Source organism: Gadus macrocephalus, chromosome 16 (assembly GCF_031168955.1).
Source record: "Gadus macrocephalus chromosome 16, ASM3116895v1".
Lineage (NCBI taxonomy): Eukaryota > Metazoa > Chordata > Actinopteri > Gadiformes > Gadidae > Gadus > Gadus macrocephalus.
This window is the reverse complement of record NC_082397.1, coordinates 27,661,361-27,684,457: the sequence shown is the minus strand read 5'-3', so window position 1 is coordinate 27,684,457 and position 23,097 is coordinate 27,661,361. Positions and strand designations below refer to the sequence as shown.

The following is a 23,097-nucleotide window of genomic DNA, read 5'->3' as shown; positions in this document are numbered from 1 at the left end:
GGTTATATTTACAGAAGAACATACGAGAGGATGCAGGAACGTGATACGAATGACATTCACGTCTCTTTTACTAATTACCTGTGCCAATTTATGCGAACCCTTTCACAGGGGCAATGTGCTATTTTGATGCGCGACATCAAACAGCTGATGCAGGATTGTGAGCCATTTTAATGATCTTCTTGTCACCCGATATTCGTTTTATTACTGGCTGTTAGCCTATTTGAATTAATTATGTAATGTTTTGTGTTCACATTCTGTGTGAAACATAAGTGTTCATGTTCTGTGTTAGCTTAGCCTCTTTGAGTGAATGAAATTTGAAAGCGTGTGTCTGTAGTCAATGAAAAATGTGTGCGTGTATGATGGGTCAAGTTTCTGTATTTGATAAATAAACCCCTTTTCTCTAATAATGTTTCCTACCATATAATTTCTGTGGACATTATGCGCTTTGGCTATAGGCCTACACTTAAATACACTTAAATAATTCATTCATCTGTCAAGGCAGTAGCTTGTTGTGTAAACAATTTATATGGATATGAATTAATGAGTTTGACGTAAACCAAATTAGTTAACTTGTGTAATGTGTTAACTAATGAATCAAAAGTCATGCTTCCAAGTGACCAATGTCTATACATTTATTGGTCAGTGCCCAATCGTAGCACATTGTACTGGTGGGGAAACACGCCAGCATCTGACAAAAAAGAATCTGCCAGCTGCTCCCTGACAAGGGCCGGTTTTGGTGAGAGTCGGGAAGATATCAGATGACTCCCGAAAGGAGATCATCAAACTTTGGCACCGACATCCGTAAATACTGGAAATGCCTCTCCTCGTCCAGGCTTCGCATTGGAAGCACCAGAGAAACAAATTTTGCGTGATGACTCGTGATGACAGCCAATCAGCGTTCAACAGCGTGGCCACTGAGTCACGTGTGTAACGTAACTGCCAATCAGCCTTCAACCGTCAAACTCAGTGCAGTCCGGGGTGAACTGCAGCATGGAGGGGAAAGTGAATGTTGCCGTTTGCGACTCCCGGAGCTCTATACATAATATAATAGTATAATATTTGTATGCATAATATCACGGCCAAAAGCTCTGTGCGCCTCCGGATGGCCGTAGCGCGGGGAGCTCTCATAGGGATTGGGGCTTCTCAGGGTTTAACAGCGTGGCCACTGAGTCACGTGTGTAACGTAACTGCCAATCAGCCTTCAACCGTCAAACTCAGTGCAGTCCGGGGTGAACTGCAGCATGGAGGGGAAAGTGAATGTTGCCGTTTGCGACTCCCGGAGCTCTATACATAATATAATAGTATAATATTTGTATGCATAATATCACGGCCAAAAGCTCTGTGCGCCTCCGGATGGCCGTAGCGCGGGGAGCTCTCATAGGGATTGGGGCTTCTCAGGGTTTGTTTACCGGCGTTGCTATGTTTCCGGTCTTGTGTGTTCCAACGGTTTATTAGGTAGGCCTATCTAATAAATCTCTGTCTATTCAATACTTCATTCACTGCCTCTTCCGTGGTCATTACAATATTATGAATATACTGCGTCGGGTCCTCCGACGTCTCTCCCTCTTCCACAAAAGGTAAAGACATGCAATGGTGGTTATCTTGTTGTGGCGCGACAAATTCAACAAAACTTGCACAGCGACAGATTATGATGTGTGGCGCGACAAAACTTTGGCGACAACGCGAACGGGCGTTTTTTTTGCGTTTGGTGTGAACACACAGTAATGCCCCTAACGCGACGCCTCAACGTGTGTAATGCGTCTACGCGCCTACACCAATGGTTCCCTATGCAAAAATGCAGATTTTCGACGCCCCAAACGCGAGTAACGCTGTTGGTGTGGCCATACCTTTACGCGTTTGGTGTGGCCGTACCGTTAGAATATAAATAAAAAGAAATTCTCTACATTTAATCCCGTCACTCCATACTGTCCACTGACGGCGCGACTGCATGGAATAAAGCATCTGTCCAACATGTGTCAATAACATAATATTTGGTAACACTTTATAATAACTACACACAATTCATCATTTATTAAGCATTTTTTACCTATTTGTTAATGGTTTGTTCACCATTAGTTATTTATTGTTCATACATAACGTATCATTAGTAAAGCATTTCTTCACACAGTTATAAATGGTTTGTTCATTGTAAATAAGCCTTCTAAAAAAGTAATTTTACCATTATTATCTAGGTACTTAGGAATGTATAAGGCCGGTTAAAACCTGGAAGTTGATGATTAACAGACTATCTAGACCTACATTTGTTCATGCCTTAAATAAAATGTTATGATTTAGAAATAGGCCTCAACTAATAGCTGGGGTGTTAATACATATGTTACAAATACTTACCAATTAGGTTATCCATGATTAATTCATGAGTTACTACGGATTAGTTGACTACATGGTGTGAGTCCATCTAAAGTGAGCACTTTCTATGCTTTACAAAGCATTTATAAATGAATTGCAAACATAACCTGGACACAAATATGTATTATTCTATTTGGACATGCCTTCAGAACTATGCCTACGGATAGTTAGTGTTACTGCATCTTTAACAAGCACTTAACAACACTTCAATTCATGATTAACTCATGAGTTACTACTGATTAGTTGACTATATGGTGTGAGCCCATCTAAAGTGAGGACTTGCTATGCTTTACAAAGCATTTATAAATGAGTGGCAAACATAACCTGGACACAAATATGTATTATTCTATTTGGACATGCCTTCAGAAATATGCCTATGGATAGTTAGTGTTACAGCATCTTTAACAAGCACTTAACAACACTTCAATTCATGATTAACTCATGAGTTACTACTGATTAGTTGACTATATGGTGTGAGCCCATCTAAAGTGAGGGCTTGCTATGCTTTACAAAGTATTTATAAATGAGTGGCTAGCAGATACCAATGAGACACAAGTTAAAACAAAATATTATTTTAAGAAAAGGGAAAGAAGCTATGTGCTGAAGTGCTGAAAACGTACAAATATTTATTTTAAACTACATAAATTCTTCTTTTCAACAAAGAACACACAACAAAAAAATACAGATAAAATATGAACAGTGGTATTGTACAGAAAATGTAAAAATTACTTTACAGGAACACTTGTAAAGCATAATACAAAATGCACATAATTATTTCTTTTTCAGTGGTAGCAGCTTACCACTGGCTTTAAGCGTGTTGACTGCGTCAACTATTTCTACATCGCCTAGAATTGTCAAGGCACAGTGTTCCGCAAATGCTTTCAATTTTGTGGAATGGGTATACGTTTTCAAAGCTTCCTTGTACTGGTCTGGGGCAGCAATGGAAAGCTCGGCAATTGGTGCATTGACCACCACTGTATTACGGTCAACACCGACCTTTCGAAATGCCCCAGACATGGTTCCAAGCCTCTTGTAGCATTTAAGAATCTTTTTGTACCGGGCCAAAGCCTGCTCGGGATTCCGGGCTGCAATTAAGAGAACATACAATTAGTGCTATCTATAGTAGGAGTTTTGTCATTTATATTACTGTACTCATACTGTACTCATCTTTAACACACACACACACACACACACACACTATCTCCTTGCACACACACACACACACACACACACAACGGCAACTATGCTCAGTATGTGTTGCCGGTGAGAGGCAGGAGAAGCTACAGTGGTGGAATGCCCACACACACACACAGGGTGAAGGAGCACACACACAGAGTGAAGGAGCACACATACACAAAATCTACTTCCCCACACACACACACACACACACACACACACACACACACACACACACACACACACACACACACACACACACACACACACACACACACACACACTACACTACACTATGAATCTAGTGTGGCTTGTCAGCTACACACTTAAATCTGATTTCAATCTAGAATATGAGATGACCACAAGCTATTCCTCTAAAATTCACTGTGTGAGTGCTAGAAACAATCACACAAGCAATGTCACATCATATGGGAAGAGCCAGCTTGGAGAACACAACACAGCGAACCAGGAGTGATCTAGCACCCAGGTGAGTGGAAAGTGGTGAAATTAGTATTTCTAACCTCTTTGCAGTGTTTTTTCCATTTTAACCCTCTTGGATAGCTTCTTTCTCCCTTTCCCCTTCTTCTTCCTCTTCTTGTCCCCTGAGGATGAGCTGTTGGATGACTCTGAGTCCGTACTCTTTGAACTCATCTCGGAGGAAGATGAGTCCAGTGTAGAGACACTACTGGAACCGGCAGTTGCTTTGGGCTCATCTTTTTTAAGAGCTGTTTAAAAAGATTAAAATACAAACATAAAAGTCACAACACATAATACATAACAACACATATGTGCACGCATACAATGCACAGCCAGATCCTGCAAGTTCATGGTCCCACTTTTTCCCCCACTACTTTTTAAAGTAATTTTAACACTAATGTGAATGTTAAAACAACAATCACAATACTAATGTAAATTGTATTCGGGAGATATGCGAATAACAGGTACACAAACACACGCAGACTGAGAGTCAGACGTTCCTTTCATTAATTGATAGATGTAGCCTGCTGTCAAGCAATAGTAGTACTATTTCCGATGAAAGCAAAGACTGCCTCTTAAACCAGAACCTTACTAAGCGAAGACTTTAACATCATGAGTTTGCGGTTGTGTGTTAATAACAGCAGTTCAATAACCTGATGGACTGTGGAAAGGGAATGTGTGAATCTGCTAATATGGAGGCTTTGACTTTGGCCCAAAAATCATATTCGAAGTTCGTTTGTTTATTAATATTAATATTCGAATATTTATTAATACTATTTTGACCATTAAATGCCTTCAGTAAGACCTGGGCTGAATCTGAATACTTAGTACATGCTATTTCTGTTCAGTGTCTACTACTTCACCGTACTACAGCTATGCGTAGAACGCCTCTGAAACTCCACCGGACGTTTGGATATGACGTATCTCCCCTCAGATGCCGGCAAAATTACCTTGATAAGTTACCTGTTTTCTGTCTTGTCATCGTTGCTATTAAATTAAAAATGTCTCTTTTTACTTAATTACTTACTTTACTTTTTTAATCTCTTTTTTTCGCCGCTTTCTACGACGTCTTTCTAAGCTGCTGTTAGTGTCGGGTCAGCCATCTCTTCTTCGTTCGTTACCAGACTCCGGTTGCATTGTGGGATAGCGTAGGGACCTACCGTTGTATACTGTGGCGGTAGTACGCATTCTTTAACGTTTTCCATACTACACAATGCGTACTGAGCATTCGGACGCGCTATATTTGTGGTGTACTACAAAATGCATACTATAAGAATGAGTATTCGGATTCAGCCCTGGATTGGGTTTTGCGAGGTTGGTTTACCGGCGTTGCTATGGTTACCGGTCTTGCGTGTTCCAACGGTTTATTAGGTTTCTAATAAATCGCTGTCTAATCAATACTTCAGTCACTGCCTCTTCCGTGGTCATTACAATATTATGAATAGACTGCGTCAGGTAATCCGACGTCTCTCCCTCTTGGCCTGCCCATAACAGGTTCGAATATTAAGGGCTGCCTAATATTTGTTCGAATTTTGATTTATTTTTTGATATTCGAATTATATTCGAATTACGAAGTTCGAAGTCAAAGCCCACATTCTTGGACCACTCGGCAGATGACTGTGGCGGACTGGAGGCGAAGAGGACACGCAATGCCTTCCTTCTACCCTACTAAAAACAAACCAACACTTTGACTAAACATTTTGTTGGGAGACTTGCCGGATACTAGTTGTTCCTTGAGGAAATCTCTCTCCTTGGTCAACTCCTCTATTTTCTCAGTCATTCTGCCATTCCATTTTCTTTTTGCACATCTGCAACTCATGTGCTTTATTGTTTAGTGCCAGCTGTGCTGTGGGGGCTGCTGACGCACCTAAAAGAAATACATATGTCATTATTGAATGAATGTAGAACATCTAATTCAAGTCAAATCACTGGACACTGGACAAATCACAGGAATTCAGTAAAATGTCTTTCTTCTATTCAAGCACGGGTTTCATAAAGTAGCCTATAAAACATTAACTGTTAGCCTATTAAAGTAACCTCATCTGACAGAAAGAAATTAAACTAATGGATTTCAGTCAATTTCCTTTTCTAACGCCTGTATAGCTTATTGTTCAGGTATGCAGTGTGAAATACTATACAATTAGTTCATTACAGACTGCATTCAGAGGTTTTCATTCGGTTATCTTATTCTGTCTTTATAATACGTTCACAAGATTAATTTGGTTTGCTGAAATCAGGAGAAACATGCTGAATTAATTTGTTGACGTTCCATGGTAGTTAGGCTACAGTAAACTCTCACTTCTTATTCATTAAATTGCTGATGCAGTTCAGTGCCCCCGCATATGAGTAGCTAGCTACTATATGTGGCTGTACTGTATAAGTAGCTAGCAAGCAATCTACCTCATTGTCAATCAATGTGGGTTTAAAAAAACAACAAAAACACATATTTATACTCACCAACACTGCTGCCTTCCGCTTCTGTCTCCTCTACATGTTTTTTTCCTCTGGTCTGTATCCGTTTTCTGTTTGCCATTATTACTGATACTGTCCACCAACTGGAACAGGTGGCTATATCACTATAGAATAAGCGCGAAACCTTTCTTTGTCCCACGTTGTTGGGGAAAAACGGTCTGTCTAGCTACTGGACCAGATAAAATGAGACGGAGAGGTAATAAAGTCTATCGGCACGAGGACCTTGGATTTATTAAGTAAAGTGGCAACGGTTATACAGAGTCATAAAGCGTGAGAAATCGAATATGTCTAAGTCCCTAATCAGCGCTGATGGTTCGTCTGGAGCTTCGCCTCCGTGGAAGGTCTGCTTCAGAAGAAGGGGAAGAGTCCCTGTGTGATGCAGTCTTATGCTGTATCCTCCTCTCGATGAGGTGTGTGCGTTTGAGATGTGTGCGGTTCTGTGTGTTTTGGCTCCCAGGCCCTGAGAGAGCTTCGTAACGGGGAGAGTTCCTCGTGTCTCCGGTGTGATAAATTAAAACGGGGAGTGCCCCCCTGAAATGTCTCGTGTGTGATAATTTAATGTGGCTCTCAGGCCCCTGGTGTGGGCAGAGGTATCTCTTGGTTCCTCCTAACGGGGAAGAGCTCTCAAAATGTCTCCTGTGTGATAAATTAATGTGGCTCTCCCGTTCTGGAGATGATACTGGTGCATTGTCTGAGTGTCCACCATCTGCCTGCCTGGGAGATGGGGCCTTCAGCTCCGGCCTTGACCTGACTATATATTATCATGTTTGTGTTATGTGCTCGTTGGGTTTAGAGCAAGAGTCGACTATATATTAATGTGCCTGCCATATGATGTGCTCATCAGGTTATTTTTCCCAACAACGTTGATGACGCTATTCCTACTTAACGCAGGCGTTAGATTATGTGGCAGCACGATCCTGGCGGCATCATTCACCAGTGCAATGACAAGATTCAGCAGTGTGAGAAACCTTCTACATCAGGAAGTCTCTAAACAAAATGCTTGGAAGCTTATTAAGTGGTTTCAGAGGAAGAAACTTTTGAGAAGAAAAATGAAATGCAGTAAATGCTATCATGGCATGGAGCTGAAGAGAAGAGGAAACAGTGTGGACCAATATGCTTGGTAAGAAAGGGATAGCTGAGATGAGATACATTCAGTTTGAATAGCATGATATGCTGCAATTTTTTATTGTAAAAAAACGAAGTAATTTATTTCTTCAACTTCATATGGGACTAGACTGAGCCTACTTGGGGTGCACATGTTGCACACTTGAAGAAAGTAACTCTAAACAGTGTGCTGGGAAAGATTGCCTTCATTTATTTACACATTTACACATATTTCAGCTCACTTCATAAGCAACGACTGCTTCCCTTTTCCTTATCATGTATTTTGTAGTTTATAGTAAAATATGGGGACATGTACAATTGTGCTGATTGTATTTTAATTGTATGATGCACCTCTCTAAATAACAACGACGGTATGTTACTGTTTGTTAGGATCTGTCGACGGGCTGCACATTACAGAAAGCCCACACAAAAATCTGTGCGGCATAAGTCAATGTTCAGTCATTCAAAGGTCTCTCTGAAAAATTGGATGCAATTCATGTACAGGTAGGTAAGCAATACATTTGAGTTTTAAGAAATCACCTCGCCATTCTGTTAATGTAATTGATTATGGAGCCATACTTTTATTAACTTTTTATAGTTTTGTTAGGGGGTGGCGGGTGCAGGCAGGCAGGTAGGACCCAAACGCAGACGGTATTTCAGGAAACGGCACTTTATTCAAGCCTAAAGGCTAAGGCACAGGAATCAGGGAACTCGGGAGACAACAGGGAACTCGAGAGGGAACAAGGAACTCGGGAGACGACAGGGAACACGGAACACGCAGGACTAACAACCACAACTAACCACAGCAAACCACAATGACAGCACAAGGAACAAAGGAAAGACGAGGGCTTAAATAACAAACACAACGAGGAACAGCTGAGACACATTAGGGGAGGGAACAGTAATCAACACAGGAGGGAAACACAGGGAAACACACACACCCTGACAGTACCCCCCCCTTAAGGGTCGACTCCCAGGCGACCCACGACAAGCAAAAAAACAAAGAAAGTCAAACCCAAAACGGGTGGGTGGAGGGGCGCCAGGAGGGGGGAATCAAAAAAAAATAAATGGACTGGTGCAGAGCCGAGGGACGTCAGGCGGGCGGCCAGAAAACTGCCCCAGGGCATGGCAGGGAGCCTCAGGCGGACGGCCTGGGGGGCAAGCAGAGGCAGAGTGACGGCGGAACCCTTCAGGAGGCCGGCGGCAAGGACGATGAGGGCTCAGTCCCTCAGGAGGAAGGAGAGGTAGAGGGCGGATCCCCTCTAGAGGAAGGCCAGGTCGAGGGTGGGTCCCCTCTGGTGGAAGGCCAGGTAGGGGGCGGGTCCCCTCTGGTGGAAGGCCAGGTAGAGGGCGGGTCCCCTCAAGAGGAAGGCCAGGTAGAGGGCGGGTCCCCTCAAGAGGCAGGCCAGGTAGAGGGCGGGTCCCCTCAGGAAGGCCAGGTAGGGGGCGGGTCCCCTCTGGTGGAAGGCCAGGTAGAGGGCGGGTCCCCTCTGGTGGAAGGCCAGGTAGAGGGCGGGTCCCCTCTGGTGGAAGGCCAGGCAGAGGGCGGGTCCCCTCCGGTGGAAGGCCTTGAAGGGGAACCCCCCTCGGGAAGGAGTGGAGGAGGGCCCCCACAGGCAGGAGCGGGCGTGCCTCCCCTGGACGGTCTGGAGGGCGGACCCCCTCCGGCAGGAGCAGAGGCCGGTCCCCCTCTGGAAGGAGCAGGGGGCGGGCCCCCTCAGGCAGGAGCGGAGGGCGGACCACCTCAAGCAGGCGGAGAGGCCGGTCCACCTCTGGAAGGCTAGGAGTGGGCTCAGGAACCGGACAGGGCTCGGGGACCGGAGTCAATGCGGGAGCTGGAGTACCAGGAGGAACCGGGTGGTACCCCAAACCCTTCCAGCGATCTATTGCCTTATCTAAGAAGACTAATAAATCCTCCCACTCACGGCTAACTTGATCGTCCGCTGGGTCCAATGTTGGGGTGCTGTCATTCTGTTAGGGGGTGGCGGGTGCAGGCAGGCAGGTAGGACCCAAACGCAGACGGTATTTCAGGAAACGGCACTTTATTCAAGCCTAAAGGCTAAGGCACAGGAATCAGGGAACTCGGGAGACAACAGGGAACTCTAGAGGGAACAAGGAACTCGGGAGACGACAGGGAACACGGAACACGCAGGACTAACAACCACAACTAACCACAGCAAACCACAATGACAGCACAAGGAACAAAGGAAAGACGAGGGCTTAAATAACAAACACAACGAGGAACTGCTGAGACACATTAGGGGAGGGAACAGTAATCAACACAGGAGGGAAACACAGGGAAACACACACACCCTGACAAGTTTTACCTTTTTATTTTAATTGATTACTATTTGTTTTGTAGCTGAACATGTTTAAGCCTACACTCAATGTATTATGATTGCATTATTATTCGTATTATTGTAATGTATGTGCTATTGTTGAGTTAACATTATATTTGTCATTGCTTGTTATTATTGGCTAGTGTTATGTGTTATGTGTAAGGTTAACAATAGGTATATAATATAACCACCTTTATACAACCCTATTAGCAAAAATAACTACAAATGTTATTCCAAGGAATTACCAGTGCATGACAATGCAAAAGTGACTTAACATGTCATTGAAAGCTAAAACAGATAATGCGTAGAAAGACTGTTGTGTTGCTAGACATGGTGGCTGCTAGGTAGTAGAGACAGAGAGCCTTTAAAGTTCAGCAGTTAAGTGAGCAAGGACCTTTTGAAATAGCACCATGCACTTGAGCAGAGGAAGTGTAGAAAAGTAAAACACACAGAGAAAAAGAGCCTATAATTTGAGTACTTGAAACATGCAAAGCATTTTCTTTTTAAAAATAAATAAAAGAACAAAATGAATAGTATAGAGTGCTCGGTTAATATGTGCTTGGTTGTCTGAATATGATGTTAACCACATTTCTATGTTGAAGGTTCTCGAATTATTTTTGGGTGCCGTCACGGCTGTTGATGTTTCAAACAAAACAGAGAGCTAGCATATTCAGCGGACAGGCAGCTAGTGGATCGTTAGGAGATGATTGCTGTATGTGACAAAATAAATGTTCTAGCTAAGAAACTGCGTAGCAAGACTTTAAGCCAGTCAAGCTGAATTAATTATTGAAGAAACAATACAGTGTATTGTTTGTTTTTTTGCTGGTCCCTTTGATTGTGTTAAATGTATTAACAGTACAACATTTTTTCTATTTACCTTTGAAGATTTTCACAGGGTCTTAGACTTAGACAAATTGACATGATGGAAGACAGCATTGCAGCCAGTTCAGCCACTCTGACCAAAATGGCCAAAAAAATAAGGGAGGCATGTGTGTTTGCGATGGAGAGGTTGAGGAGGCGGACACGTCAGCAGATTGGGAGAGCCATTTTCGACACAAACGAAAGGTATGTTTTTAGCTTTAGTTTACAACATTTTGATACTTGTGAAAAACAGTAGTTAATCTAGTTATTTTTTTATAGTAATATGATTGTATAATAGTAAAATATATAACTGATTATATCTGTATTGTTTTTTTCCTGTATAAGTATGGAAGAGGAAGGATGGCTGGTGGGTGGAGACGGCGGAAGTGGGTATTTGGGATGCTTGGCGTGAATGGAGAGGCAAGGAGGCCAGTTTTGCGCCTTGTGGAGAAGAGATCCAGGGGGCACCTCGTGCCTTTAATAGTTCACCATGTCAGACCAGGGACATCAATTATAAGTGATGAATGGCGTTCCTACCGTGTACTCTCAGGGCTTGGGTACCACCATCATACTGTGAATCACAGTAGGTGGTATGTTGATCCGCGTACGGGGGCTCATACTCAGCACGTGGAGAGGGCCTGGCGCTCTTACAAGGAGCAGATATGGAGACTGAGGGGCAATCGGTCAGAAAGTCTGCTCTCTGACCATTTGACCCTCATAGAGTGGAACGAGTGGCTGGCGAAAAAGCACCACCATGGTGCATTTGGTCGGCTAATGCACGACATCTCAAAAAAATATAAGTAGGCCTAGGTAGTGTTAATGAATTGTGCATGCATGTGTTTATATTGTTGTTGGTTTATTTTATGACAACATAAGTATGCATTAATTGTATTTTTTTATTTATTGTAATTTGCCTTTTTTTAATGTTTGTTCAATACCATTGTTCATAGCTTATTTTCAGTTTATTTTTTTCCCCCTGGGGTGTGATCTTAGTCACTGTTTAAAAACACAATTTGTGTTGAAAATAATTATAATGTATTTAGTTTTAAATAAATATTTGTACGTTTTCAACACTTTGACAATTCTTTCCCTTTTCTTAAAATAATACTTATTTTACTTGTGTCTCTTTGGTATCTGCTACCTTTTGCCACTCATTTATCAATACTTTGAAAAGCAAGTGTTGTTAAGTGCTTGTTAAAGATGCTGTAACACTAACTATCCGTAGGCATATTTCTGAAGGCATGTCCAAATAGAATAATACATATTTGTGTCCAGGTTATGTTTGCCACTCATTTATAAATGCTTTGTAAAGCATAGCAAGTCCTCACTTTAGATGGGCTCACACCATATAGTCAACTAATCAGTAGTAACTCATGAGTTAATCATGAATTGAAGTGTTAAGTGCTTGTTAAAGATGCAGTAACACTAACTATCCGTAGGCATAGTTCTGAAGGCATGTCCAAATAGAATAATACATATTTGTGTCCAGGTTATGTTTGCAATTCATTTATAAATGCTTTGTAAAGCATAGAAAGTGCTCACTTTAGATGGGCTCACACCATGTAGTCAACTAATCCGTAGTAACTCATGAATTAATCATGGATAACCTAATTGGTAAGTATTTGTAACATATGTATTAACACCCCAGCTATTAGTTGAGGCCTATTTCTAAATCATAACATTTTATTTAAGGCATGAACAAATGTAGGTCTAGATAGTCTGTTAATCATCAACTTCCAGGTTTTAACCGGCCTTATACATTCCTAAGTACCTAGATAATAATGGTAAAATTACTTTTTTAGAAGGCTTATTTACTATGAACAAACCATTTATAACTGTGTGAAAAAATGCTTTACTAATGATACGTTATGTATGAACAATAAATAACTAATGGTGAACAAACCATTATTTAATAGTTTTTTAGAAGGCTTATTTACTATGAACAAACCCATTTATAACTGTGTGAAGAAATGCTTTACTAATGATACGTTATGTATGAACAATAAATAACTAATGGTGAACAAACCATTACCCAATAGGTAAAAAATGCTTAATAAATGATGAATTGTGTGTAGTTATTATAAAGTGTTACCTAATATTTTTATGTGACACTGTACACACATAATCAAATGTCAATTAAATCCCAAGTGTGGAAAACCAAGCCCCACTCCTCATTACAATCGTTGTCCGTTACTCTTGATACTTTCATCCAAGATGATAAAACAATCCCACCCACAGTTTTATAAATGAGACCCCTGAGCTGTTACGCTCTATTGGAGTGGATTTAAAATAGAATTTTAAAAGTGTGATTAATCGTGAGTTAACTTACCAATACTATGTGATTAATCGCGATTAAAAATATATATTGTTTGACAGCCCTAATGTACATATATAGATAAGTCTCTCTCTCTCTCTCTCTCTCTCTCTCTCTCTCTCTCTCTCTCTCTCTCTCTCTCTCTCTCTCTCTCTCTCTCTCTCTCTCTCTCTCTCTCTCTCTCTCTCTCTCTCTCTCTCTCTCTCTCTCTCTCTCTCTCTCTCTCTCTCTGTGTGTGTGTGTCTATATGTGGATCTCTGTTGACATAACTGCCCAGGCATGTGTGAGACAGACAGGAACAGCCTGGTGTGCTCACCATGGTGATGAGGCTCAGGAAGAGCAGAGTTAGGTGGTTCCCAGCCGGAAGGAGACATGGAGAACCTTAACTCACCATCAAGAACCTTAGAGAACCCTGACCCATTAACCCTAACATTATCTTACCCCATTAGTCTTATCCAAACATAGTTGAACCCCAACATTATCTAACCACAACAGTCTAATACTAACACTGTCCAACCCCACCACTGTCTAACTAACTAACTAACCAAAACCTGACTTAACTCAACATAATCAAATACATACACTATCTAACTCTTACACTGTCTCACCCCCTGACCAAAACACAGCCCTAAAGAAGCAAGTAACAAATTATTAAAAGGGAAAACGTTAAGTGTGTAATTTAAATGTAGTGTTGGTAGATAATAAAAGATAATAACTGTTACTGTGGTACTTCTCCACTGGACTTCTTTTTATCTCAAAGCAGACTTTCTCAGTTTCACCGTTTGACGTGTGAAGCAGAAGCCTTCAGTGTCTCCCCCGTCAGAGAGATGTTCCCCACATTCTTTGTTTCTTAGCTCAGCCTCTCCCATCCCTGGCCTTAGACCAAACCAGACCTTCTCTAAGCCCTGGACCAGACCAGACCACCTCCCATCCCTGGACCAGACCAGACCAGACCACCTCCCAGCCCTGGTCCTGGACCAGACCACCTCCCATCCCTGGACCAGACCAGACCAGACCACCTCCCAGCCCTGGTCCTGGACCAGGCCACCTCCCAACCCTGGAAAAGACCAGACGACCTGCCAGCCCTGGTCCTGGACCAGACCACCTCCCAACCCTGGACCAGACCAGACTAGACCACCTCCCAGCCCTGGTCCTGGACCAGACCACCTCCCAACCCTGGACCAGACCAGACTAGACCACCTCCCAGCCCTGGTCCTGGACCAGACCACCTCCCAACCCTGGACCAGACCAGACTAGACCACCTCCCAGTCCTGGTCCTGGAACAGACCACCTCCAAGTGCTTTTCCTGGAACAGACCACCTCCCAACCCTGGACCAAACCACCAACCAACCCTGGTCCTGGACCAGACCGGACCTTTTCCCAGCCCTGGTCCTGGACCAGACCAGACCATCCCCCGGCCCTGGTCCTGGACCAGACCAGACCACCTACCAGCCCTGGTCCTGGAACAGACCAGACCACCTCCCGGCCCTTGTCCTGGAACAGACCAGAACACCTCCCGGCCCTTGTCCTGGACCAGGTAGGTCTGAGTTTTCTCCTCAGTTTGATCCCTCTGCTTTATGTATTATCGATGTATTATCCAGACCTTTTAGGATGGCTGCAGTGGTATTTGGGGACCTTAAACATAATCAGAGTAATAAGTTATAGAATTAAAGTGTATTAGTAAAGTGAATTCATTACATGAGCTAAAAATTAAGTGAGAAAAGAAATTCATAAATTAGTTCATAAAGAAGAAGATGTTTTCTGCAGAAGAATAATCTGTCCGCCTGTCTTGCAGTCTGCCTGTCTCTGTCAACTGTCTGTTTGCCTGCCTATATGTTTCTCTGTGTGTAAGGTGATTGACAGGTGTGAGCTTGCATAAAATGGCTACTGACCTCCCATGGTGCCTTGCACAAGCAGGTTGACCAATAAGGCTTTGAGGAGGGTGATGATGCAGGGCCACCCAGGGGTATAAAAAGTAACACAACCATATTGACACTTCTGAGCAGTTGGAGCATTCCCAGCCTTGCCTCGGGTGTAGGGATTGCGTAGGAAAAAACAAAACTACACGGCTTTGTCTCGGTGTAGTTTTGTTTTTTGGGTTCTTTTGAGGCTCAACTGTTCTCCTTCGGATTTTTTTGACAGTATCATTGGATAAGGAGATTGTTTTACCACAGCTGGGCCTAGTCCCATCCAACCAGGCATCCTTGTGGACACAAGTAAGTGGCTTATTCACTTCTTAACTTCCTTATGCTGCTCCTCACTATTCTATATCATATGTGAAGAGTCCAGCCACTGTTCATTGTAACACTGTCAAAGTTTACCTCTTACCTGACCTTAAACAGTTGGAACCAAGAGTTCATCTCATGAAACATTTGTTTGTGAAATAATCAACCTAGTGGAAGAATGCAATGTTTGCTGTTTCTTTTTCATTTCCAAGGTTATAAAGTGGTGAGGCGATTTAGGAGCTTCCCAGAATAGCCCCTGATTGCATTAGAGTGGCGTCTCGGCTGGGTGGCCATGTCTTTTTAAGGGAATCAGCAGCAGGGCTATCAGTTCCACCTCCAGCTATTTGCCACATGGTGGCTGTCAATCAAGAAGGGGAGGGTATTTTTAGACCCAGTGAGTCGTGGTATTGAGGCCTCCATCAGAAGTCCTCCATTTGTCTGAACCTGTTCTCAGACACATGTCCATTGGGCTCTGGAGGCTGAAAGAAAAGCCCTGAGACAGTTTGATGTTAATGTTGAAGTCTTCATGTCATCCTCATTTCCATGGTTTGGAATCGCTGCTCTCTCCCCCAGGTCATGGTTCTCCTCAAGGAACCACATAATTCTTCTGAGTTTAGAATATCAGTGTACATTTACATCAATCATTATTAGTTCTGATTATTGATTGTGTTTTAGTCTTTACATTGCGACCATACGTTTGTCTATGGATTTACAATTTGAAATCCAGGTAACAATCCAATGTTCAACATCCCATCATTGAAAAACTTGGATGGTTTACCACATCCTGGTGGTGCTGAGAATTCTCTCAGGGTGTTTGGTTTAAGGGCTTGCCATGCTGGTGGCTTTTTAGATATTTTTGTGATGTTCCACAACCTCCAGGAATAGACTATGGAGACAGAGATGTCTTCCCCCAGCAGACGCTTTCTGAAGCTCCGCCCCCCCCCCCCCTCTATTTATATTTGATCCTGTCATACTTATTTCTAACATTTATTTTCTACATTTTGGACCAGTGTTAGATCAGAGTTGCCTCTCGTGACTAATGAAATGAGTGTTGGCTAATGTCACGACTCTCGCGGAGAGAGAGGAGGTTATTCAACTGTTGACAGAGAGCCTGCACAACAGCTGCTCAGTAATTAAGGCCTGGGGAATGCAGAGAGAGCGAGACTGCCCCTCCAGTTGTTCCGCTTCTGACTGGGGCAGACAGGACAGGCCCCCATGTCTGTTAGACTCTATCCAAGCCTGAATTAGACTCTATCCAAGCCTTGGTTAGACTCAATCCTAGCCTGGGTTAGACTCTATACTAGCCTCGGTTAGACTGGCCTGTGTAAACCGGTCTGCTGGTCTGGGTACCGGTTTAACACCCCAGTGGAGAGTCTCAAGTGGCTGGTGGGAGGGTTCTGCTCTGATTAGAAACCTCTTGACATCTATAAATAAATGTGTCGTTATTAAGCAGCTATGCCTCAAGCAGCTGGGGTGTGGTTCTCTCTATGGGAGGCCTTGGATTCACAGATTATAGATATCTAAGGTTTTCTATGTGCTTCTAGTGCGTTTGCTTGGGGGGTTGAAATGCCATAATGTTTAATACTAGGAAGAAATTGTCTGGGAAATGGAGTGTGTGATTATGTCTGCAATTGTTTTGATTCATGCCATTATTTGAGTAATACAAATTGGTAACTAGGTCAATAGTCAAAACTGTTAATGTTTTCATTCACATTGGATAAACAAATCTACCACGCTATCTAAAGGAGCCATGATGGCATCCTCTGTTACAAAATAGGTTACAGATTTCAGTTTGTGTTACAAAAACAACATAACACAACATATTTATCACACAACATATTGCTACACAACACAATGCAACACAATTCAACACAATACTGCAAACATATCGCTTTTCTTCACAACAACACACAACCCATTTCTACAGAACATAACACATTGAAACACAACCCATGCAGACTTAGTGAAATTGACACATGCATAATATTTGTCAATAGATTAAAGTAGTCTCAATACTGTTAATTTTCTCTGCAGGGTGCCAAGCAAAATGGCGACAAAGGCGCCAACATTCACACAGCCGCTGCAAAGCGTTGTGGCACTAGAGGGTAGTGCTGCAACGTTTCAGGCTCAAGTTAGTGGTAAGAACAATCACTTCCCTTCCAATATATTCATCTAATTAATCTTTAATCATATTACAATAAATTGAACCAAAATGGAGGATAACATCTGAACGCATACACCTCTTTTTACAAAGTTTAAGCATGGTATAATTTAAATATTTCCCTCTCCATAATACTGATGATCTAGATATGTTTATCGGGTAGAGCTCAAATTTGATGGTAACACTTTACAATAACGGAACATTAATTAACTATTAATTAACATTAATTAGTATTAGTTAATGCAGTAAGAAGCATTTTATAGCATTGGAATAGGGGTTAGGATTTGCATTGTAGTTCAGTTCTTGTTAGTTAGCGTACATTTTGGTATATATATATATATATATGAGTTCTCGAGTTCCTAGCTCTGCCAGACCCATATGTAGTGTGTCTAACTTATTTTGATAGTGTTAAAAGCTACGTGGTGGATCGTGCTAACTGGGGGATTATGCTAATGGCGTCTGCTAACTGGTAGATTGTGATAATTGCTCATGCTAACTGATGCCTAATGTCCACCAGGTTCCCCTGTTCCTGAGGTCAGCTGGTTTTGTGATGGCCAGGTCCTTTCTGCTGCCTCTCTTCCCGGCATTCAGATCTCGTTCAGCGATGGCCGCGCTGTTCTGAGGATCCCTGCAGTGACCGCCACACACAGTGGAAGATTTTCTCTGAGTGCCACCAATGGTGCAGGACAAGCCACTAGCACTGCTGAGCTCCTAGTTACAGGTGAGGCATGACAAATGTACCACTTCTGAGCTCATGGTTACAGGTGAGACATGACCAACTAGCACTGATGAGCTAGTAGTCACAGGTGAGAAATGAGCAGGTAGTACAGCCGAGCTCCTAGTTACAGGTGAGCCATAAGCAGGTAGCTATGCTGAGCTACTAGTTACAGGTAAGACATGACCAAGTAGCACTTCTGAGCTACTAGTTACAGGTGAGACGTGACCAAGTAGCACTGCTGAGCTACTAGATACAGGTGAGACATGAGCAGGTAGTACTGCCAAGCAAATAGTTACAGGTGAGACTTGGTAGAATAGAACAGTTTCAACAGGAATTGACTTACTAGAACCAAATATAGACTTATTAAAATCTCTTCCTTTTGTCAACAGCTGAGACTTCGCCACCCAACTTCATTCAGAGACTTCAGAGTTTGACAGTAAGACAAGGAAGCCAAGTGAGACTGGATGTTCGTGTGACAGGAATCCCTACACCAGTGGTGAAGTTCTCCAGGGAGGGAGCTGAGATACAGAGCTCCCCCGATTTTAAGATTGTTCAAGAAGCAGACCTTTACAGTTTACTGATTGCTAAAGCCTTCCCAGAGGACTCTGGGATGTACTCTGTAAACGCCGCAAACAGCAGTGGAAGAGCTACCTCTACTGCTGAACTCCTGGTTCAAGGTAAGATCATGTGGATGTACTTTTTGTCTTGCTACTGTACTGTCTAACCCCTACCTGCTCTTTAAGGACCTGTCTCTGTACTAATAATTAATAATAATTCATTATATTTATATAGCGCTTTTCAATGACCCTTACAGAAGGGGGGGACCTAACTCACCACCACCAGTGTGTAGCACCCACTTGGGTGATGCACGGCAGCCAATCTGCGCCAGAACGCTCACCACACACCAGCTTGAGGTGGAGAGTGAGGGAATTGATGAGTCAGCCAATTGTACTGGAGGATTATTAGGGGGCCAGATTGAAGTAGCCTGGTTGGGCCAGGACACCGGGGAAACCCCTACTCTTTGCGATAAGTGTCCTGGGATCTTTTATGACCACAGTGAGTCAGGACCGCAGTTTTACGTCTCCTCCGAAGGACGGCACCTTCCACAGCACAGTGTCCCCATCACTGCACTGGGGCATCGGGATTGATGAGTGAAGGGGCCAGAGGGAAGAGTGCCACCTATTGGCCACCACCCGACACCACTTACAGCACCTGGTATTCCCAGGCGGTCTCCCATCCAAGTACTAACCAGGCCGGACCCTGCTTAGCTTCCGAGATCAGACGAGATCGGGCGTGTTCAGGGTGGTATGGCCGTACTGCCTAACCCCTACCTGATCTTTAATGATCTATCTCTGTACTGTCCAACCCATACCTGCTGCTTAATGACCTGTCTATGTACTATTTTACCCTTTCTTGCTCCTTAATGACCTGTCTCTGTACTATCCAACCCATACATGCTCTTTAACGACATGTTTCTGTATTCACCATCTCTGCATAACAACAGTCTAGAATGAGATTCAAGATTCAAGATGGTTTATTTTCATACACACAGCAATTGCAGTAGCAGTCGCTGGCAAATAAATTCTTGAGTCTCACTGCAGGGCTCCAAAGTAACTTTTTCAAAGGTAACACTGGTGCCACCTAGCTTTTCATTTAGTAACACCAAAACAAATTAGGTAGCACTATATCTTTTTTTTGTGAACGGGAGGCCCTCTTTAGTGATGTTGTAGGCGGTGTTAAACTTGATGATTTTTCTTTATTCTCCGCCGAGCGATTGCTCGGGGCTGGGAGCTTCGTGTGATGCAGCGGCCCCTGCACGTCTTGTGCTTTTGGCTTTCGTTGAGTAATTTTAATGACTGAACTTTGAATTGTGTAGATCCATTTACAAAATGTGTCCTGCCTGAAACGGACAGGCCACATGTCCTGCAGTACACACACACACACACCATGGCTTGTCCCTCATATCGTAACCAAGAGAACTGCACCAGCCATTGTTGTTGAAAACTGTACTTTTTTTTTTCTCTGCCTCCCGCCTTTTTCGCCAACCTGTCACTGTCGTCTTCAGAAGAAGAATCTGAGATTCTTGTCGCTTCCTCTTAGGGATCGACCGATACAGATTATTTATTTTTTTCCCTCAATCATAAAAATTACACTGATAACAAATGTTACAAGTCTCAATTTAAAAAAAGGAACATTTATTGAACTTCAATATAAAAAACAATATTTAACAAATAGTAAAAACAGGTGAGGTAGAACAAGTAAAAATAAAAAATAAAAACGGCGAAAAAATATCGGCGAAAATCAGCCGCGTATCGGCCGATACCGATACACGTAAAAACCGCGAATATCGGCCGATAATATCGGCCACTTCCTCTGCTAACCCTTCTCCACCACCACCAACAACAGTAGGGGTGCAATGGATCACAAAACTCACGGTTCGGATGGTGTCACGGTTTTTGAGTCACGGGTCTGATCATTTTCGGATCAACAACAGCAAAAAAGATAACGAGACAAATGTGACTTTAAATAAAATCTTCAAATGTGTAAAAACAATATAAAGTGAAAAATTAGGCAATAATCCTGCTTCCTTTAAGCATAGTCAATATTTAAAAAAATTGCAATCTAAATAGTAAATAATCACTAACCCTGGATTTACAACTTTAAATTCAGGATGTCTGCATTGCCAGGGGAGAGTTTAGAGTCTACACTCTCCCAAGACAATGCTGCAGACATCCTCATAATTTTTTCTCATCAAGAATGGTAGCGAAATACAGTTTCTGTCGTGTTTTATTTGTCATTTTGTAAATCCATTGATTTCGGTTGGAGACTCATCGCTCATTGCCAGGGTCATTTCGCTCGGTTCTAGCCCTACTTTTGTTTTGACACGGAGAACCGAGCGAAAAGACTACAACCAAACATAAATATGACTGCTTCCGGTTCCGGTTTCCGGTTCAAAAACAACTTCTTTTTTTATCAGCCGATCCGCGGATCACTTGCGTCCCGAACCGTGAGGGTTGATCCGTACGGATCACGGGAAACCCGTGAACCGTTGCACCACTAAACAACAGCCTCATTTGTTTCCTCTGGCACATTTTTTTTCTTAAAATAATCGACTATCGACCACTTCATATTGTATCTGCTTTGTTTACGTTTTTTGTGCGTGCTGCGTGCGCAGCAAGACTGTGCACGTGTAGTGTGTGCAGACTAGGGATGAGTCGGTCGCGACCGATTCGTTCACAACGAACGAATCCCGAACGTGAACGACAAGAACTGGTTCCCCAAAACAAGAAGAACTGGTTCTTTGATATTTTTTTTTTAACATAAACCAAAAATATGGTCACTTAAATAAAATATACAAATGAACAGAGCTTCGTCTCCCCGCGACTTATATTGATTGAGTCTACAACGTTCTCAAAGATTCAGCCAATGAGAGGTAGCAATGGTGTTGCAATGGCACCTGGGTAAACAAATGACAAGGCGGTACCGTCGAATATGCGCGCTTTCTCTGTCTGACGTATCTTGGGTCATACCATTCGACGTGGGGCCACTCGAATATCCCCCTACATTTTTTCGAAAATAGACTTGACCTCCATCTGTTTATTGGATAAACGCATTTGCCAATCCCAGGAGTCTTTACTCCATTCCACGTCAATTTAAGAACAAACAAAGAAATTAAACTGCAGTTCGTACTTTTTATTTATGACCATGAAAGTTCTGTAATGCCTGAATAATGAAGAATTAAATGTAAAGTAAAATAAAATTATAAATGTGAAACCATGAATGAAATATAGAGAGTAAGCAAGTGGTATAAATATTGGTGGGACGTTCGGTTAAACTATATAGTATATCTTCTCGATTTTCACGGGGGTTAGAGCCTAGAAATCGTTTAAATTATGCTCACGGCTGTCTCGCGGGGGGGGGGGGCAGACACCAAGTGACGTAATCTGACGTAACGAATGAATCAAAACGAACGAATATAACAAACGAATCGTTATAGTGAACTGAACTGAAAGAACTAGTTCCCGGAAAATAATCATTTTGCCCATCCCTAGTGCAGACCATAGAAGACTGTAAAAGGTGCAGACAGACAGGCAGGCAGAGACGGAGCGAGAGAGAGTAGTGGACTCGCAGGAATGAGCCAGAAAGAAAGATTTTATTATCAACCACAACCGCAGGAGTGGGGAGAGAAAAAAAAAAAAAAAAAAAAACACGTTTCTTTTTCAATCGTCCTCCTGCAAGTAGCACAAGAGCGACCTCATTCAATTTTAACTTGCACCTTAAGAAATTAGGTCGCATATGCGACCTAATAGGTCACACTCTGGAGCCCTGAGTCTCAGGCTCCTTCAACAATGCAAAAGAAAAAGGGTAAGAGAAACGAAAACTGGGCATGAAATAATTAGAATAAAATATAATAATAATAGCTGTAAACAAAATAGAATAATAGAAAAATAGAATTTACATGGAATATAAAAATGTGAAATTAGAATATTTATGTACCGATGTAAAAGAGTTGAGTGGTTATGTAAAATCTATACATCAAATATAATAGTAATTAAAAAAAAAAATATATATATATATATAATAGTAATAATAAATATAACCACAAGCGGTGATTAACGGGGTCCGAGCAAAATTAAATGTCAAGAACAAACTAATGGAAGATGTATAAATATAACTTGTCATATTAAAGGAAAGATGTTCCACTTATAAACCTGAACTGCAGCCTCATTCACATGGTCAAAATGTCTATTGATAAGCACACAACAACCAGAAAACTCAAAGCACACATTTCTCAAGTGAAGTAAGGGCTTTCTTCAAAACATATACCTGAAAAATCTTCGAAATTCTGGGGAAATTAAACATTTGTAGTCAAGGACAATAAA

General features: G+C 42.3%; 1 protein-coding gene, 1 long non-coding RNA gene and 1 other non-coding gene across 37 annotated transcripts in view; 1 reads left to right on the top strand and 2 right to left on the bottom strand.

Moving 5' to 3' along the window:
• Window positions 1–3,333: 3,333 nt before the first annotated feature.
• On the bottom strand, window positions 3,334–6,620 carry LOC132475297 (uncharacterized). The gene is made up of 4 exons (XR_009529854.1): window positions 6,478–6,620; window positions 5,048–5,887; window positions 4,065–4,268; window positions 3,334–3,452 (listed from the first exon to the last, which is right to left on the bottom strand). It is a non-coding gene; the product is annotated as an uncharacterized LOC132475297 (long non-coding RNA).
• An 8,478-nt stretch (window positions 6,621–15,098) lies between these two features.
• ttn.2 (titin, tandem duplicate 2) overlaps window positions 15,099–23,097 on the top strand; it is a 212,423-nt gene continuing 204,424 nt past the window's right edge. For 34 of the 35 annotated variants that reach the window (XM_060074563.1, XM_060074557.1, XM_060074583.1 and 31 more), the window contains exons 1-4: window positions 15,099–15,326; window positions 17,370–17,473; window positions 18,014–18,217; window positions 18,604–18,891. In XM_060074563.1, the coding sequence (XP_059930546.1) occupies window positions 17,383–17,473; window positions 18,014–18,217; window positions 18,604–18,891 (583 nt within the window). In that variant the 5' untranslated portion in view covers window positions 15,099–15,326; window positions 17,370–17,382. Of the gene's footprint in view, window positions 15,327–17,369; window positions 17,474–18,013; window positions 18,218–18,307; window positions 18,345–18,603; window positions 18,892–23,097 lie in introns of those variants that run through there. The other variant, XM_060074560.1, reaches the window with a different exon arrangement.
• LOC132475369 (5S ribosomal RNA) lies at window positions 19,415–19,533 on the bottom strand. The gene has a single exon (XR_009529880.1). It is a non-coding gene; the product is annotated as a 5S ribosomal RNA (ribosomal RNA).